The 16,972-nt window shown below is 42.0% G+C and overlaps 1 protein-coding gene across 1 annotated transcript in view; it reads left to right on the top strand.

The window, feature by feature from the left end:
- Nucleotides 1-312: 312 nt before the first annotated feature.
- LOC129621733 (antigen WC1.1-like) overlaps nucleotides 313-16,972 on the top strand; it is a 62,521-nt gene continuing 45,861 nt past the window's right edge. The window contains exons 1-4 of the mRNA XM_055538835.1: nucleotides 313-385; nucleotides 5,506-5,826; nucleotides 13,300-13,608; nucleotides 13,702-14,019. Coding sequence (XP_055394810.1) covers nucleotides 313-385; nucleotides 5,506-5,826; nucleotides 13,300-13,608; nucleotides 13,702-14,019 — 1,021 coding nt within the window. The remainder of the gene's footprint in view (nucleotides 386-5,505; nucleotides 5,827-13,299; nucleotides 13,609-13,701; nucleotides 14,020-16,972) is intronic.

The raw sequence follows: 16,972 nt of genomic DNA, 5'->3' as shown, positions 1-16,972 counted from the left end.
AAAGGTACTCATAGTTTTCTACGCCAGTCCTGATTATGGGGCCCGGCTCTCAGGACCACGGAAGCAGAAGGTCCAAGGACCGTGTTGCTCATATAAGGAGATGTTGAAGATGCAGAAGCTCATTGGTGTCTGAGCTTCAGAAAGTGGCAGATGCAGCCTCCGATAGTGCCTGAAATGGTGAAAGGTGTCGCTATTGGCTCTCAGGAGGGAGGGTGTAAGGGGTGATCTATATAAACCCTGGTCGGCACCCTGACGCCTCCTCACAGACTGATCCTGCAGTTGGGACTGTGACCTTGAGGACGTGGGGTCAGGATGGCTCTGGGCAGACACCTCTCCCTGTGGGGACTCTGTGTCCTCCTCCTCAGCACCGTGGTGGGTGGTCAAGGTAAGAGCTGCCCCTCTTTCCTGGGTCCGTAGCAGGGAGTGCAGGCCTTGATGAAGGGAAAGGTGTCTGGAGTTGTGGAGCTGCAGTCTTAGTGTTTTTCACTGAAAAGGAAGCGCTCCGGCTGTGAATACTGGTCCATCTCCTGTGGGGGGTCCACTGGTCATAGTGGCAGATTCTACAGAGCAGTGAGTTTTGGTCTGGACAGAGCTGGGTCAGCCTGAGTCCCCTCGGCTGTCTCACTTGTCCTCTGGGAGCTTCTAGGGTTCCAGTGGCTCCCAGTGTGTGCAAGTTCCAGCGACTGACCCCAGCTGGGACTCTGGGCTGTTCCCACATGCTCCACGTGCCTGGTGTGTGAGCACTGCCCCTGGGTCCCCGTGTTTCCTGTGTCTGTGCCCCTGTAGGCTTTGTGCTTGTGTTTGTGTGTGTGTGTGTATGTGTGCAGGTGAGGACTGTGTGAGAGTGTGTGTGTGTGACGGTATGAGGAGTGTGTGTGTGTGTGTGAGTGTGTGAGGAGTGTGTGAGGGTGTATGTGTGTGTGAGGAGTTTATGTATTTGTGTGTGTGAGGGTGTGAAGAGTGTGTATGTGTGTGTGTGGAGTATGTGAGCAGTGTGTGAGTGGTGTATGAGGGTGTGTGAGGAGTATGTGAGGGTGAGTGAGGGTGTGTGAGGAGTGTTTGAGTAGCGTGGGAGATTGTGTGTATTTGTGTGAGAATATGTATGTGTATGTGGGAGAGTGTGAGGCTGTGTGTGTAAGGGGGATGGAGCCTGTCTGTGTGAGAGGAACGGGGCTGCAGAGCATGGACTGAGTCCATTGGCCTGTGAAGCACACAGGGTGTCCACAGGGCTGGGTGTCATGGCCACTCCTTGTAACTGGATCAGAGATAATCGTGCACCTGCCTGCCTCTCTCTGGCTCCTATCCCCCATCTGCCGGGCTCCCCTCTGCTTGTTGACTGTCTGCCCAGCACTGGGCTCTGTGAGAGGCTCTGTTTGCTGGCCTCACCTGTTCCCACCAGGTGTCATTAGGGAGCAGAGAAGCCCGCATTCAGGAGAGGTGACCTCTTGTCTGTAGAGATCAGTTGATGCATAGCCTCAGGTGTATAAATTCCCAAGTCCCTGCCCCGGTCCCTGGGACTCATTTCCTGATGTGCTGGGAGCCTGGGATGGTCCTTTCCCCTCCCAGGATCTGCTGTGACTCTGTAGGGAGCATTTTCTCTCGTGCCCTCTCCTGTCCCTTCCTGGGAGCTGCTTTCCACTGAGTGAGAGTGGAGTATGTTTCCAATCCTTCTTCATGGTCTGCAAGGTTTCTTTGGACAAATATGCTGATCTCCTTATGGGAGTCCTCTTGGGTGACAATTTTTTTCTTCTCTTTAGACTTAGAATTCTCTCTTTGTCTTTGCTTTTGGACAGTTTACTCTGTGCGTCTTGGAGAAGGTTGTTTTGAATTGAAATTTTGGGGTTACTTATTAGCTTCTTGAGCATTCTTTGGCATTGACTTTCTTTGGGATTGGAATGAAAACTGACTTTTCCAGTCCTGTGGCCACTGCTGAGTTTTCCAAATTTGCTGGCATATTGAGTGCAGCACTTTCACAGCATCATCTTTCCAGATTTCCCCCAGGTTTGGGAAATTCTCAGTCTTTCTTTCTTTCTTTGCTAGGTCTCCTTGCTGCATGCGGGCTTTCTCTAGCTGTGGTAAGCAGGGGCTGCTCCTCGCTGCAGTGCATAGACTTCTCATTGTGGTGGCGTCTCTTGGTGCAGAGCACAGGCTCTAGGTGCACAGGTTTCGGCAGCTGTGGCACGCTGGCTTAGTTGCCCTGCGGCATGTGGAGTCTTCCTGGACCAGGGATTGAACTCATGTCCCCTGCGTTGGCAGGCGTATTCTTATCCACTTCACCACCAGGGAAGTCCTCAGCCATTATTTCTTTTCTCTTTCACTTCTTCTATGGCTCCATTCAATACATTGTTTCTTTTTATGGTGTGCATAGTTCCCACTGCTTTCCATATTCTTTTCATTCTCTTTTTGTTCCTTTAATTGGATACTTTCAACTGATCTTTCTTCTAACTTATTGGTTCTTTTTTTTTTTTTTTTTTCTTTTCCTTGGTCAAGTTTGTTGTTGAATCTCTGTACTGAATTCTTCGGTTTACTCATTGTATTGTGTTCATGCTAAATCACCTCCGTCATGTGTGACTCTTTGTGACCCCATGGACTGTAGCCCACCAGGGTCCTCTGTCCATGGGATTCACCAGGCAAGAATACTGTAGTGGGTTGCTATGTACTCCTCCAGGGGATCTTCCAGACCCAGGGATCGAACCTGAGTCTCTTACATCTCCTGCGCTGGCATACGGGTTCTTTACCCCTAGCATCACCTGGAAAACCCATTCATTTATTATTCAGCTTCAAAATATCTGGTTAGTTCTTTTTTTTTTTAAAGTATATGTCTTTATTGTTCTTATTTTATTTGTATTATTTTCCTGTTATCAATAAATATTTGAATTCTCTTGTAACTCTCTGAGCCTCTTTTGAAGTATTATTTTGAATTCTTTGTCAGGCAATTCTTAGATCTCCATTAATCTGAGCTGGTTACAAGAGGTTTACTGTATTCCTTTGGTGGGATTTTGTTTCCCAGATTCTTCTTGATGTCTTATTCTCTTGTAGATGTCTGCACATTTAAAAAAGCTGTCACCTCTGCCAGACTCTATGTCCTGATTTCAGTAGAGAAAGCCTTTCACTTCTGGGTAGCGGCACACTGGAATGTACTGCAGGGTGCCAAGTGCAGAGGCATAAGGTGGCACTGGGTCCAGGAGGGCATGAGGCTGTTTGGCTCAGGCTGCTGATGTTCACAGCACTGACAACTGTGTGGTGTTTGGCAAGTGTTGCAGGGGGTCTGCTGTCACTGGAATGGTAGTTAGTGTTCTCAGCAGTGCCTCTGGTTCCAGAGCCTAGGGTCATGACCAGCAGTGGTGGTGGCCAGAGCCAATGGTGTGCACGCATTTGGCTTTGGGGGCCTGTTGCAGGTACCTCTGTGGGGGAGTTGATGGTTGCAGGTGCTCAGGTTGTGGGAAGGCCTAGGAAGGCAGCAAAGGCCAAGACCAACAATGGCTCATTGCTCAAACTCATGTCCATTGAGTTGGTGATGCTATCTAACATCTGATCCTGTGCTGCTCTTCTCTTTATCCTTCAGTCTTTCCCAGCATCAGGGTCTTTTCTAATGAGTCAGCTCTTTGCAGCAGGTGGCCAAAGTATTAGAGCTTCAGCTCCAGCATAAGTCTTTTCAATAAATATTCAGGGTTGATTTCCTTTAGGATTGACTGGTTTGATCTCCTTGCTGTCCAAAGAACTCTCAAGAGTCTTCTCAAGCACCACAGTTCGAAAGCATTGATTCTTCAGGGCTCAGCCTTATTTACTGTCCAACTCTCACATCCATTCATGACTACTGGAAACCATCATCTGAGCTGGTTATTAATTCTTACAGGGGTAAAATCTGCTACATCTGTCTGCAGAGCAGGTCACTGTGAACTGTGATTTCTCCTGCCATGTGGTTGCTATTGGTCCTTTGCTCTTCTTTCTTATGCCTAACCATCTCTATAAGACTGGCTCAGCTTTGGAGGTCTGCATGAAGTGAACCTGAAGCCGGACTTTCATATGGTGCCCTCAAAGGCTAGGGACACTGGTTACTCAGCCTGCTCTTACCCTCCTGGTGAGAGGAACTCTCCTGGCACCCTTGACACTGAGTAATTCTGGTTTGGAGGATGTACTGATGCCTCCAAAATGATAGTATCTTGGCATGGTCAGACTTCTTAAGGTACTCCACATCTTTCTGGAGCTGTTTTTCTTACTGATTGCTGTCTAAGTTTGGTCTTTTTTAAGAGGATGGAGGCTGCTGTCTCCTACATCAGCATTTTGGTAATGGCACATTTGAGGTCTTCATTCTTGGAAAGAATGGTTTTGAGTGTAGAATTTTATATTGGCAATTTTATTTTTTTGTTTCAGTAAATCTAAGGCTTCAGTCTACTCTACCCTGACATCTCTTTTTGTTCTTGGGGTTTTAGATGTTAGTATAGATGTTTCTCAATTTTGTATACCTAGTCTTTATCTTAGTATTTTTCTGTCAATTTTCTGCTGTTATTTTCCATTTTAGTAAAAGTAAGCTAGGTATGGTGTAGTAAAAAAACAAAATGTATCCTTACATAACATGTTCTGTTCACTTTGGCAGGACTTCTGCTATTGTAATTCTTCAAGCACTCAGGTTGTTGGATTCTCCACCATTGTATTATATCCCACTGTGATACAAGGCTGCAGTATTCGCTGTGGTAGAAAAATATACTGGCTCCTAAATGTTTCTATGTGGAAGTGACATCATTTGTTCTGCCACTTTGTTGAATGAGCCAGATCACATGGTTATGCTTAACTTCAAATAGGCAATGAAGTATTACTATTTCCACATGCTCATAAAAAGAGAATTTTAAATGTTGCTGAACACTAGTAATGTTTCCATCTATAATGTTCCTACAAATGAACTCCTTTTTAATGCAGAAACCAGAGTCGTCTTAAAACTTAATCGCTAAAGTGACATCTGATCACTTTTGTCAAATTCCATTTGTTAGATGCGTGTTACTAGGTACATTCAAGTGTGGATTACACAAGGACATGAACCCCAGGTGGCAGGAATAGCCAGGACATTTCAGAGCCTGTTACCCCAGCCTCTGTTCCTGAGCTGGATGAGATGCTCCCTATGAGCAGGGAAGGAGAGGAACGATTCCTCCCTGGATCTGGGGCCACGAGCTGTAACTGAGATAGAGAAGCTGGGCCCTAGTAGCCTTGGGCACATCTACAGGGAGGGCAGCATCCAGAGTCCCTGAAGGCCTGTCCTCGGTGGTGTCCCTGGAGCTGGTTCTACAGGCTCGTGAGAAACACCTCGTGCCTCCCTTCCTGCTCCAGGTTCAGTGATGGCACATTGGGAGCTTAGAGTTGGCCACGGTGGGAATGTTTATACCACAGAGGTCAGGAAATACTATATCCCATGCACTCTTTTACTCCTCAGAAAGCTTACATTTTAAATATACACCACTACATGGTCTCCTAAAATCTCTCCTGTGTCCTGTGTCTGTGTCTCTTTTGCAGCTCTGGAGCTGAGGTTGAAGGATGGAGCCCATCGCTGTGAGGGCAGAGTGGAAGTGAAGCACCAAGGAGAATGGGGCACAGTGGATTGTTACACGTGGAGCTTGAAGGATGCATCTGTAGTGTGCAGACAGCTGGGGTGTGGAGCTGCCATTGGTTTTCCTGGAAGCGCTTATTTTGGACCAGGACTTGGCCCTATTTGGCTTTTGTATACTTCATGTGAAGGGACAGAGTCAACTGTCAGTGACTGTGAGCATTCTAATATTAAAGACTATCGTAATGATAGCTATACTCATGATTGGGATGCTGGAGTAGTCTGCTCAGGTAAGTCCTGTCTGGTCTGTGTGGGGATCTCTAGCAGGAAAAGCCTCTGTCTTATTACCAGAATGACTCGAGATTACAGATACAGCCTTTAGAACATACTTGGATAAAGGATCTTTGTGATGTGTCACAAGAGGCAGAGAGGTGAGATCAAAAGTTTCATACAGATACAGCTTCTGGGTTTGACTTCTGTGACATAGTCTCATCATGGTAATTGTTCTGTTTTCTTTGACGTAATGGTCACTAGGGTGTGGCTACATGGTGGGGGAGGGGTCATAGAAGAGTTGGGGGAACAAGGTTTATCATACTCATAGGGTCTGAATGTCAGAGTCACACACTCCTCCATGTTGTTATGTGGAGGATGTGATGATAGAATAGGCTCAACCAAGCAATGGTGACCCAAAAGGGCATGTGAAGACCTGTGGACAAGTGACCACACTGGGGGTCAGGGTGCAGTTACACAAGGAAAAGGTGTGAAGGGATTTCACTGGTGCATTTAAATGTCTCTAGGTCACAATCAATGGCAACCCACTGCAGTACTTTTGCCTGGAAAATCCCATGGACGGAGGAGCCTGGTAGGCTGCAGTCCATGGGATCGCTAGAGTCAGACACGACTGAGCGACTTCACTTTCACTTTTCACTTTCATGCATTGGAGAAGGAAATAGCAACCCACTCCAGTGTTCTTGCCTGGAGAATCCCAGGGATGGGGAAGCCTGGTGGGCTGCCATCTATGGGGTTGCACAGAGTCGGACACGACTGAAGCGACTTAGCAGCAGCAGCAGCAGCAGCAGCAGCAGGTCACAGTCAGAGGAAGCCAGAAGTGGAACTTGTGGCAGAAAACAATCTCATCACACTGGTGCACCTGATCAACCGAGTGGGGAGCTCACATCACATTTGCAGGGATGTTGAGGGAGCAGGAAAATGTAGTCTTGAAGTTTACAACACAGCAGCTGAAGTTCATCACGTATAAGAGGCAGTGACACTAAGAGGATCTGAAGTGACTGCTCAGAAGTGCTCAGTGCTGTCTATATGTTTGACCTTGCCAAGGTGGATGCAGTAAAGACAGCAGTGAAACTAGGGTGTGGGTGGGTGGTCACAGTATTTGACAGAGAGGCTTCTAGTTGTTATTATAATTGTGGATTGGATGTCCAGGATATTAATCCCATCAGAGCAGCTGGACTGGAGGAAGATATTGTCGGTTATCACAGTGAGTTTCCTCAAGTAGGGAGCTGGTCTTAAGCAAGAATCACCCCATCTGATGTGATCATGGGACAAGGGAGCCCTGAGGACATCTGCAGTAGGTCCTTAGCAGCCACAGCCAATCAACTCTTGGGTGTTTATGTTGAGGAAGATCATTGGAAAAGTGATCTTTTCTAATCTCACCTTCGACAGATCTTTGATGATTCTAGTTGAAGCCCTTAAGAAAACAATTCTTTTCCTTTTTAAAAGGTACTTTATTGAGGTATCACTGACATACAAAACTGCTTGATAAGTATGCATTTGTGAAACCATTACAGCACTATGTCATAAATCTATTCATCTGTTCAAAAAGTTTTCTTCCATTCTCTTTATTATTCTTATTAAAAATAATTATTTTCAAGGTGCTTTTAAATTTTAGTTAGAAACTTTTGCTTTAAGCAAACCTGTCTTCTGGCATCTCAAGTAACCTTTGTCATCGTCACAATGTCCTAATCATGGTTCTAACTGCAGATAAATTTGTGGAAACACTACAGGTGTCTCTACCATATTTTGATAAATCAGCATCTGAATGAAAATGGAGTGTGTGATGTTTGAACTTTCTGTGAAATTAGAACTCCAAATGTTATCATCCTAAGAAGATTGATGTCTTGATATTAATACCAGTTAAGATACACTTAAAAGTAAAGAATTGGAGGATGTTCTGATATTTAAACACTGCTTGTGGTTTGTACTCCCTGACTACCATTGCTCTAACTTAGGCTCTCACATTTTTATGAATGGTTCCAGGTTCCTTCTATTTCTCTTTTTGTCACTAGTTTCCTCCCCTTGGTCTGTCTTTTCTGTATTTTCAGACATGTTTTAATGATGCAAAGTTAAGTGGTGGTGATTTAGTAGAGATAAGATTAGAATAGCTTGTCTTTTCATTATCTTAATCAAAATTGAACTCTTGGAGTTTCTTCTGCTTAATCTTAGGAGTCAGGTATGGAAGAGAAATTTCAGCCTCAGTAGTGGATTGTTGGAAGTGGAGTACTGTGTTTAGGAGAAATCTAGAGTAGAAACAATGACTAGAGAAGACTGTAGAGAAGCCTGTTTGAAATAAGGAGGAGATTTCAATGAGGGGCTAAACAAATTGAGAAGGACTGTGGTGCAAGTGTTCCAAGTTGCTTCAGTCCTGTCCTACTCTTTGTGACACCATGGACCCTAGTCCACCAAGCTCCTCTGTCCATGGGATTCTCCAGGCAAGAATACTGGAGTGGGTTGCCATTTCCTTCTCCAGGGGATCATCTTCACCCAGGGATCAAACCTGGGTCTCCTGAATTGCAGGCAGAGTCTTGATTATCTTCTGAGCCACTAGGGACTACAGTACTGAAGTGCAAAATGGTGAGGGGGTGAAGATGCAAGGATTGCAGGAGCGGAGGGTTGGAAAGATGCAGGTCAACTTGTACATTCACCACAGCCTCTGTGTTACACTTCCTTCCTGCCCTCATTCCTTCCCTCCCTCTCTTCCTTTATCCTGTTGTGGGAGTCATTTCTGAGCTCTGTGGAAGTGCTAGCATTTGGAGGTTGCAGTTTTCTTAGAGGAAAGTTTTTATAATACGGATTCTGTTTATTTAACAAATACAAGTTTACTCATATTTTTCTCTTTTTTTGTATCAGATTTCGGTGAGTTGTGTTTCACAAGTAATGCGTTTTCAAGGACTAGGCCCACTTTACAAAAAATGTTCAAATTAGAATAACACTGGTTCATATCTCTTATCTTTAAATGTTGGGAGGATCTATAATGATATTCCTCCTTTTGTTACTGGTGTTGTTAATTTGTGTTTCATCTTTTTTCTTAATTGGTTTTGCTAGAAGATTATCCGTGTTTATGTTCTTTTTAAAAGAATCACTAATGGACCCTATTGATTTTTTTGATTTGTATTTGCTTTCTACTTAATTGATTTCTGTATTCACTTTTCACTCCTCTTTTTCAGTTATGATTTTCCCTGATAGCTCAGCTGGTAAACAGTCTGCCTGCAATGCAGGAGACCCCTGTTTGATTCCTGGGTCAGGAAGATCCCCTGGAGAAGGGATAGGCTACCCACTCCGGTTTTCTTGGGCTTCCCTTGTGGCTCAGCTGATAAAGAATCTGCCTGCAACAGGGGGCACCTGGGTTTGATCCCTGGGTTGGGAAGACCCCTGAAGAAGGGAAAGGCTATCCACTCCAGTTTTCTGGCCTGCAGAATTCCATGGATTGTATAGACCATGGGGGTCACAGAGTCAGACACGACTGAGCGACTTTCACTTTCCAATTATGATCATTGTTGCTTTTGTAGATTCTTGAGTCTTGGATCATTTTCTTCTGTTTCTATTTTTATTTTAATGTAGGCATCAAGGAAGCATCAAGGTTCTAAATTTTCTTCTAAGCCTCACTTTGTTTTTAAGCCACCAGTTTTGCTAGTATATAATTTCTTTTGTATTTTATTACCATAAAATGTTTCTTTTTCTCTGAATGTATTCTTTGTCTTATAGTCTGACTTTGTATGATATTAGTATAGATACTGTATACAGCCTTCTCTGATTTGTATTTGCATAGTATATAATTTTTTACCTTTTTAATATGTTTCTGTGTTTATATTCAAACACATATATATTTATAGACAGTATATTGTTTTGTCTTATTTTATCTGGTCTGATCATCTTGTTTTTTATTTGGAGTACTTAAATTATTTACCTTTAATGTAATTATTGATATAATTGTGTTTAAGTGTACTTGACTGCTATTTGTTATATCTTTGTTCCTATTTTAATCTTTGAGTATATTATTTTATCTTAAAACTCTATTGGCTTATTAATCATATCAGATTTTTAGGTGATAATAATGTTGAATTATTTTTTAAATTTTAAAATAATTTTTATTTATTTTTGGCCGTGCTGGGTCTTCATTGCTGCATAGATTTTTCCCTAGTTGCGGAGATCAGAGGCTACTCTCTAGTTGCAGTGCACGAGGTGGTCACTGCGGTGGCCTCTCTTGCTGTGGAGCAAGGCTCTATGGTGCTCAAGCTTCAGTAGTCATGGCTCCCGGGCTCTAGAGCACAGGCTCACTGTGGTGCATGGGCTTAGGTGCTCCATGGTATGTGGGATTTTCCTAGACCTGGGATCGAAACTGCATCTCCTACATTGGCAGATGGATTGTTCGCCACTGAACCATTGGGGAAGCCCATGTTGAATTACTAATCTTTAATTACATTCTACCTTGAAATGATGTTATGTCACAACATGCAATGTCAGTCACCATAGCTTTCTTCCACTTTGGTCATTGGTGCTATCATTGTCATACATTCTACTTATAAATTTATTATGAATCTTATAGTTTGTTGCTAATATTTTTGCCTTAAATCTTCTTACAGAGAATCAACATCTAGCACAGACTCTATACCTTTGAGTGGATCCCTGTTTTCATCTGCTGTCATCTCCCTTTAGCTTGAAGAACTTTCTGAGGCAGTTTTGTGTAGTGTGTGTCTGGTGGCCTCCAATTCTATCATTTTTCATTTACCTGAAGTCATCTTAATTTTCATTCAGTTTTGAAAAGTATTTTTATAGGTGATTCAATTCTAGAGTAACAAATGCCCAACCCCAATACTTTAAATATGTTTTTACATTGTCATCTGACTTTCACTGCCTCCAACAAAAAGTCAGTAAATAATACTTATCCTTTTGTTCTGCTGTATATAATGTGTCAAATTTCCCTGGCTGCTCTTAAGATATTTTTGTTTGTTTGTTTACCACTGAATTTCAGTATTTACATTGTCATGTTTTCTGAGAATGATTTCATTACCTTGTTTGGGGTTTGTTTAGCTTTTTGAATCAGTGGATTTATAGTTTTCAATAAATTTGGAAAAAATTTCATTTATCTTTTCTTAATATTTTTCTACACATCCCTTATTCTGAATCTCCAAATACACATATTTTATATATTTTTATATTATCCCACATGCCATTGAGTTTCCATTCATATTTTTCTGCCTTTTTACTCTCTTTGGTTCAGTTTAGATAGTCTCTACTGCTGTGTTTTACTTCCCAATTCTTTTATTCTGCAATGTCTAGTCTCTTGTGTAATTAATCCAAATAATTGTTCATTCCAATACTATATTTTTTCAGTTTTAGAAGTCTCATTTGTTTATTTTTGCTAGTTTTCCTCCATGTTTATTTTTATTGTTCATTAAGCATATTGATATTAGTAGTTTAAAGATCTCTTCAGCCAGTTCAATAATTTCTGCAATTTCTGAAGCTGATTTAAATGATTATTTTTTTAAAATGTGTTATGGGTTACATTTTTCCCCTTTGGAAATTCTAAGAATTTTTTGGTTGGATGTTGGGCATCACTAAGCAGTCCTTTACCAGTAAGAACTTTAGAAATAAATAATCAGAACACATCTAAAAATCAGGGAATTATACTTGATGAATCAAATAAAGTTTTTTCATTGGGTTATTTTCATTCTGTTCAAAATGTGTTCCTCTGATGACCAAATGATGAACTTTATTTTTAATAAAAATAAAAAAAAACTTTTATTTTTCTCTCCTTTAGTTTTAAAACTTCCTTGATCCCACCTTGCCTGCCATATACCCCACCTACACCCTGCTTCTACAGCAGTAGCTATCCTTTCTGATTTTCTTTTGCATTCATCTGTGTCTTTTAAAATTGTGTTTGCTTGTCTGAAGTGGGAGAAATGAAAAAGGATAGCAGCTTAAGTGGTAGATGGGAGGAGCAGAGGGCGATGCAATATGCTAACAACCTATCCAACAAGTGTTTCCCACAAATATTTACATATTTTGTCCATATTGAGGCTTTTTCAACTTGGAACTCTCCAAATTATAGCTTGTTTGCTCACTTCCTCCTCCTTCTCCTTCTTCTTCCTCCTTTTAGAATTGTGAAACATTCAACATGCCATCTTTTAGAATTGTAAAACATCCATGAAAGAAATTAAAGACCATCTAATCAATGGAAAGTCATTCTGTGCTTCTGGCCTGGAAGAAGTAATATTGTTAAAATGCCTGTACTTGTCAAAGTGATCTACAGATTTAATGCAATTCCTATCTAAATCCCAATGGCATTCTTAATAGAAGTAGAGAAAACAATCTTAAAATAGGAGTGTGTGGTTTAATTTTTATATATTCATGAATTTCCTGTTTCCTTACCACTATTGAGTTTTATTTCCATTCCATTATGGTCATGAAAGATACTTGGAATTACTTTAATATTTTTGAATTTGTTAAGACTTATTTGTAGCCTAGCCTGGAGAATATTCCATTTGTGCTTGAGAAGAATGCATATTTTTCTGTGGTTAGAATTAGTACAATGATAGTATTAAAATCAATTAGCATTTTCTATAAGTCCTGTTTCAGAAGAAAAACCTTTAATAGGAGATGATCTGGAAACTCAGCTGTCTGGTAAGCTCCCACTGAGAACACACACTCTACCAGGTTCTTTGACAAATCCTAGGATTTCAAGAGAGATGGCTGGGACTCTCTCTCTATGACTCTCTGAGTTTTCTTAACTCATCTTCTTTCCCACTGAGGTCACTGAAGAAATTCATGGAATTTTTGCCATCGAAGAGACAAGATGTGATGACATAAACACGAATTAGTGACAGCATCTATATTTCTTTTCTGGAGCCGTCACCCGTCTACAGGTTGGCATCCCCTCATGGATCCAGCCTCAAGACTTTCCCTCACCTAAGTCACTTGAGGACTAGCTCCTGGGAGAGAAAACTGATCGGAATATTAGCCCAACAAGTTCCAGGAAAGCTTTCTAAGCTTGTCTGGATGCTAGGTCTCTCATATCATAGCCCATGTTCCTCTGGGTGGGTTCTGTTCTGCATATCTCCACTTTTAAGTGCTGGCATATTACACATTATCCTTGGATCTGTAAGTCCTAGGCTGCTAAATGAGAAATTCACTTCTCCAACCAATGCTAAAAGATGTGTTTCCAGCATTCAGCCATTCCAATGATCTGAATTGTGCTCTGTAGTTTCTAGGCTCCTAGACCTAGGAATTCAGATTTCTAATCAGTCTCAAAGTGTATGTTCTTGGGATTCAGCCATCCCAAACTGACCTTGTAATCCTCCTGGATTTCTTTTCAGAAACCTGCTGATGAAAATTCGATTAGGACACTAACTGTCAAAGGCTCTCTACATGCTCCATTTTTAAAAAGAAAAACTTTCACACCACGGCCTGTAATGTGTGGTTTGAGGTCAGTACCATGAACACTCACTGGTTTTGTTGTTTCCTCTTAGGATTTGTGCGTCTGGCTGGAGGGGATGGACCCTGCTCAGGGCGAGTAGAAGTGCATTCTGGAGAAGTCTGGACCCCAGTGTCTGATGGGAACTTCACACTCCCCACTGCCCAGGTCATCTGTGCAGAGCTGGGGTGTGGCAAGGCTGTGTCTGTCCTGGGACATGAGCTCTTCAGAGAGTCCAGTGCCCGGGTCTGGGCTGAAGAGTTCAGGTGTGAGGGGGAGGAGCCTGAGCTCAGGGTCTGCCCCAGAGTGCCCTGTCCAGCGGGCACTTGTCACCACAGTGGAGCTGCTCAGGTTGTCTGTTCAGGTGAGATGCAGGTCAGGCCTTTCACCTCTGTGAACACCTTGTTCAGGTGAGAAAGTCATGTGATTTTGCTGAAACTCTGTCTTCTCCTACCAGCATACTCAGAAGTCCGGCTCATGACAAACGGCTCCTCTCAATGTGAGGGGCAGGTGGAGATGAACATTTCTGGACGATGGAGAGTGCTCTGTGCCTCCCACTGGAGTCTGGCCAATGCCAATGTTGTCTGTCGTCAGCTTGGCTGTGGAGTCGCCATCTCCACCCCCAGAGGACCACACTTGGTGGAAGGAGGTGATCAGATCCTAACAGCCCGATTTCACTGCTCAGGGGCTGAGTCCTTCCTGTGGAGTTGTCCTGTGACTGCCCTGGGTGGTCCTGACTGTTCCCATGGCAACACAGCCTCTGTGATCTGCTCAGGTAAGAGACAGGGAAGGGCTACTGGTACTCAGGATGCTCCTGGAGTGAAATGTCCCCAAGAGCAGAGAGTGAGGGAAAATGGACTTCAAAGTCAGATATTTCATGGTGAAATATGGATCTTCTCATTGTTCCTTCATTTCTCAGGCCAGGGCAAGAAGTGTGAAGGGGAATAATATATTTTTAAGCTACATTGTTGCTTACTTATAATCATAGAAAACAATGTAGGAGCAGTAAGTATAGACCTCAGTATGAACCCCAACCCAGAGCAACAAAGAGAATGTCCCCAGCCCCACAGTCACTGTCATCCCCTCTCCTCGACGGGGAAAAGCGCTTACCCAACTTCTACTAACATAGAGAGTTTTATCAATTTTTGAACTTTATATAAAATGATGCAGTATGTTGCATCTTTTGTATCTAATTTCTTAGACTCAAAATTATGTTTGGGATTCACTCATGATGTTGTTGGAGAAGGTGATGGCACCCCACTCCAGTACTCTTGGCTGGAAAATCTCATGGATGGAGTAGCCTGGTAGGCTGCAGTCCATGGGATCGCAAAGACTTGGACATGACTGAGTGGCTTCACTTTCACTTTTCACTTTCTTGCATTGGAGAAGGAAATGGCAACCCTCTCCAGTGTTCTTGCCTGGAGAATCCCGGGAACAGGGGAGCCTGGTGGGCTGCTGTCTATGGGGTTACACAGAGTTGGACATGACTGAAGCGACTTAGCTGCAGCAGCAGCAGCATGATATTGTATATTGTAGCACTTTATTTTTTTTATTACTGTAAAGTATGACTTTGATCATATGGCCATGTACTAATCAATTCTACTGACAGTATGAATCTGAGTTGTTTCCAGTTCTTGACTATTACAGATATGATACTACTACTTACCATGACAATGTCTTTGGATGCAAATATGTGTTACTTACTTTCCATGTTTAACCCTTGGTCTTTTATTTTCTTTTTCTTAATCCAGTGGTGTCCTTTGATGAACTCATTTCTTAATCTTATGGAAACATAACTTGCCAACTTTTCCCTGTACATTTAATGCTTCTTATAGCCTTTAAAAAAGAATTTTTGCCTACTCCAAGATCATAAAAACATTCTCCAAGAGTGTCTTATGGAAATTTTAGTATTTTCTCTTACATATAATTGTGCATTCCTTCTGGGATTGATATTGGTGTAAGATAAGTTTCATATGGACATCCAATTGAGTCAATCTTGTTCTGAAAAGACTCTTTTCCCCACTTCAGTGCCGCCTTCGTCATAAGCAGAAGGGCAAGTATGTCTGTGCTTTTTAAGACTCTCTATTCTGTTCCATGTTATCATTTGTCTATGCTTGCACCAATACTGCATTTTCTTAATTGTCATAACTTTGTCATTGTTGTTGTTCAATTGCTAAGGCATGTCTGACTCTGACCCCATGAACTACAGCTCACCAGGCTTCCGTGTCCTTCACTATCTCCCAGAGTTTCAAACTTTGTAGTTAGTCTTAATAATTTTAATTTACAAGAGTTACTTTATATTAACTCCTCTGACTTTGTTGCTTTTCTTACCAACTGTGATGGTCATTCTCGGTTGCTTGTATTTTGTATGAATTTAGAAATCAGCTTGTCATTTTCACCAAAAGAAAAGCTTAAGGGTATTTTCACTGAGATTAGATTTAAAAATTTGAGAGGAGACAAAGAAATTTGAGGATGATTGACACTGACAATGTTGAGTTTTCCAAATCATTGACATAATACATCCCTCCATTCAGTTATATCTTGAATTTCTCTCAGAGATTTTGCCCATCTTCTACTAGGATTTCTCCTAGCTATTTTATTTTTGATGTTATGAGTATTTTTGTGAAAGTGTCCTGGCAATGAATTCTCTTTGAGTTGTTTTCACCTTTTAATTTTTAAAATTTTGTTATCATTTGAGACATTAAAATGTTGGGAAAGTTATATAAAAATTTCTTTATGACCTTTGCCTGGGTTTCTAAATGTTAGTATCAATATTTCACTTTAATCTCTGTGTGTGTGAGTGTCTTTCCTTCTCGATTCCCCTTCTGCCCCATTTCTTCCTGAATATGTAAAATCTTTCTGAATAAGTTGAAGCCATGATGTTCCTTTACCCTTAGGACACTTCGGGGAATTTCCTTACAGAACCAGAGTTCAGTCAGGTCTTTAAATGACTTCAGCCCCAGGTGACATCTAATTGCAGCACTGAAAGACCCCACTGGAAGACTGCCAAACTGAGTCTTTTTCTGATTAATGACCCAAAGTCATAAGCAAAATGAAGTATATATTCTTTTTCTTCAGCTAAAAGTTTTGCCTTTTCATATTGATCAAATTGCTAACATCCGTTGAATCACAGAAAAAGCAAGAGAGTTCCGGAAAAACATCTATTCTGCTTTATTGACCATGCCAAACCTTTGACTGTGTGGATCATGACAAACTGGAAGATTCTTAAAGAGATGGGAATACCAGACCACCTGACCTGCCTCCTGTACGCAGATCAAGAAGCAATAGTTAGAACTGGACATGGAAAAAGAGACTGGTTCCAAACCGGGAAAGGTGTATGTCAAGGCTGTATGTTGTCACCCTGCTTATTTAACTTATATGCAGAGTACATCATGTGAACTGCTGGGCTGGGTGAAGCACGAGCTGGAATCAAGATTGCCAGGAGAAATATCAATAACCTCAGATACGCTGATGACACCACCTTTATGGCAGAAAGCAAAGAAGAGCTGAAGAGCCTCTTGATGAAAGTGAAAGAGTAGAGTGAAAAAAGCTGGCTTAAAACTCAACATTCAAAAAACTAAGATCAAGGCATCCAGCCCCATTACTTCATGACAAATAGATGGGGAAATAATGGAATCAGTGACAGACTTTATTTTCTTGGGCTCCAAAGTCACTGTAGATGGTGACTGCAGGCATGAAATTAAAAGACATCTGTCCCTTGGAAGAAA

The sequence above is a fragment of the Bubalus kerabau genome, chromosome 1 (assembly GCF_029407905.1).
Source record: "Bubalus kerabau isolate K-KA32 ecotype Philippines breed swamp buffalo chromosome 1, PCC_UOA_SB_1v2, whole genome shotgun sequence".
NCBI lineage: Eukaryota > Metazoa > Chordata > Mammalia > Artiodactyla > Bovidae > Bubalus > Bubalus kerabau.
The sequence above is the reverse complement of the archived record's forward strand: the minus strand, read 5'-3'. Positions and strand labels throughout refer to the sequence as shown.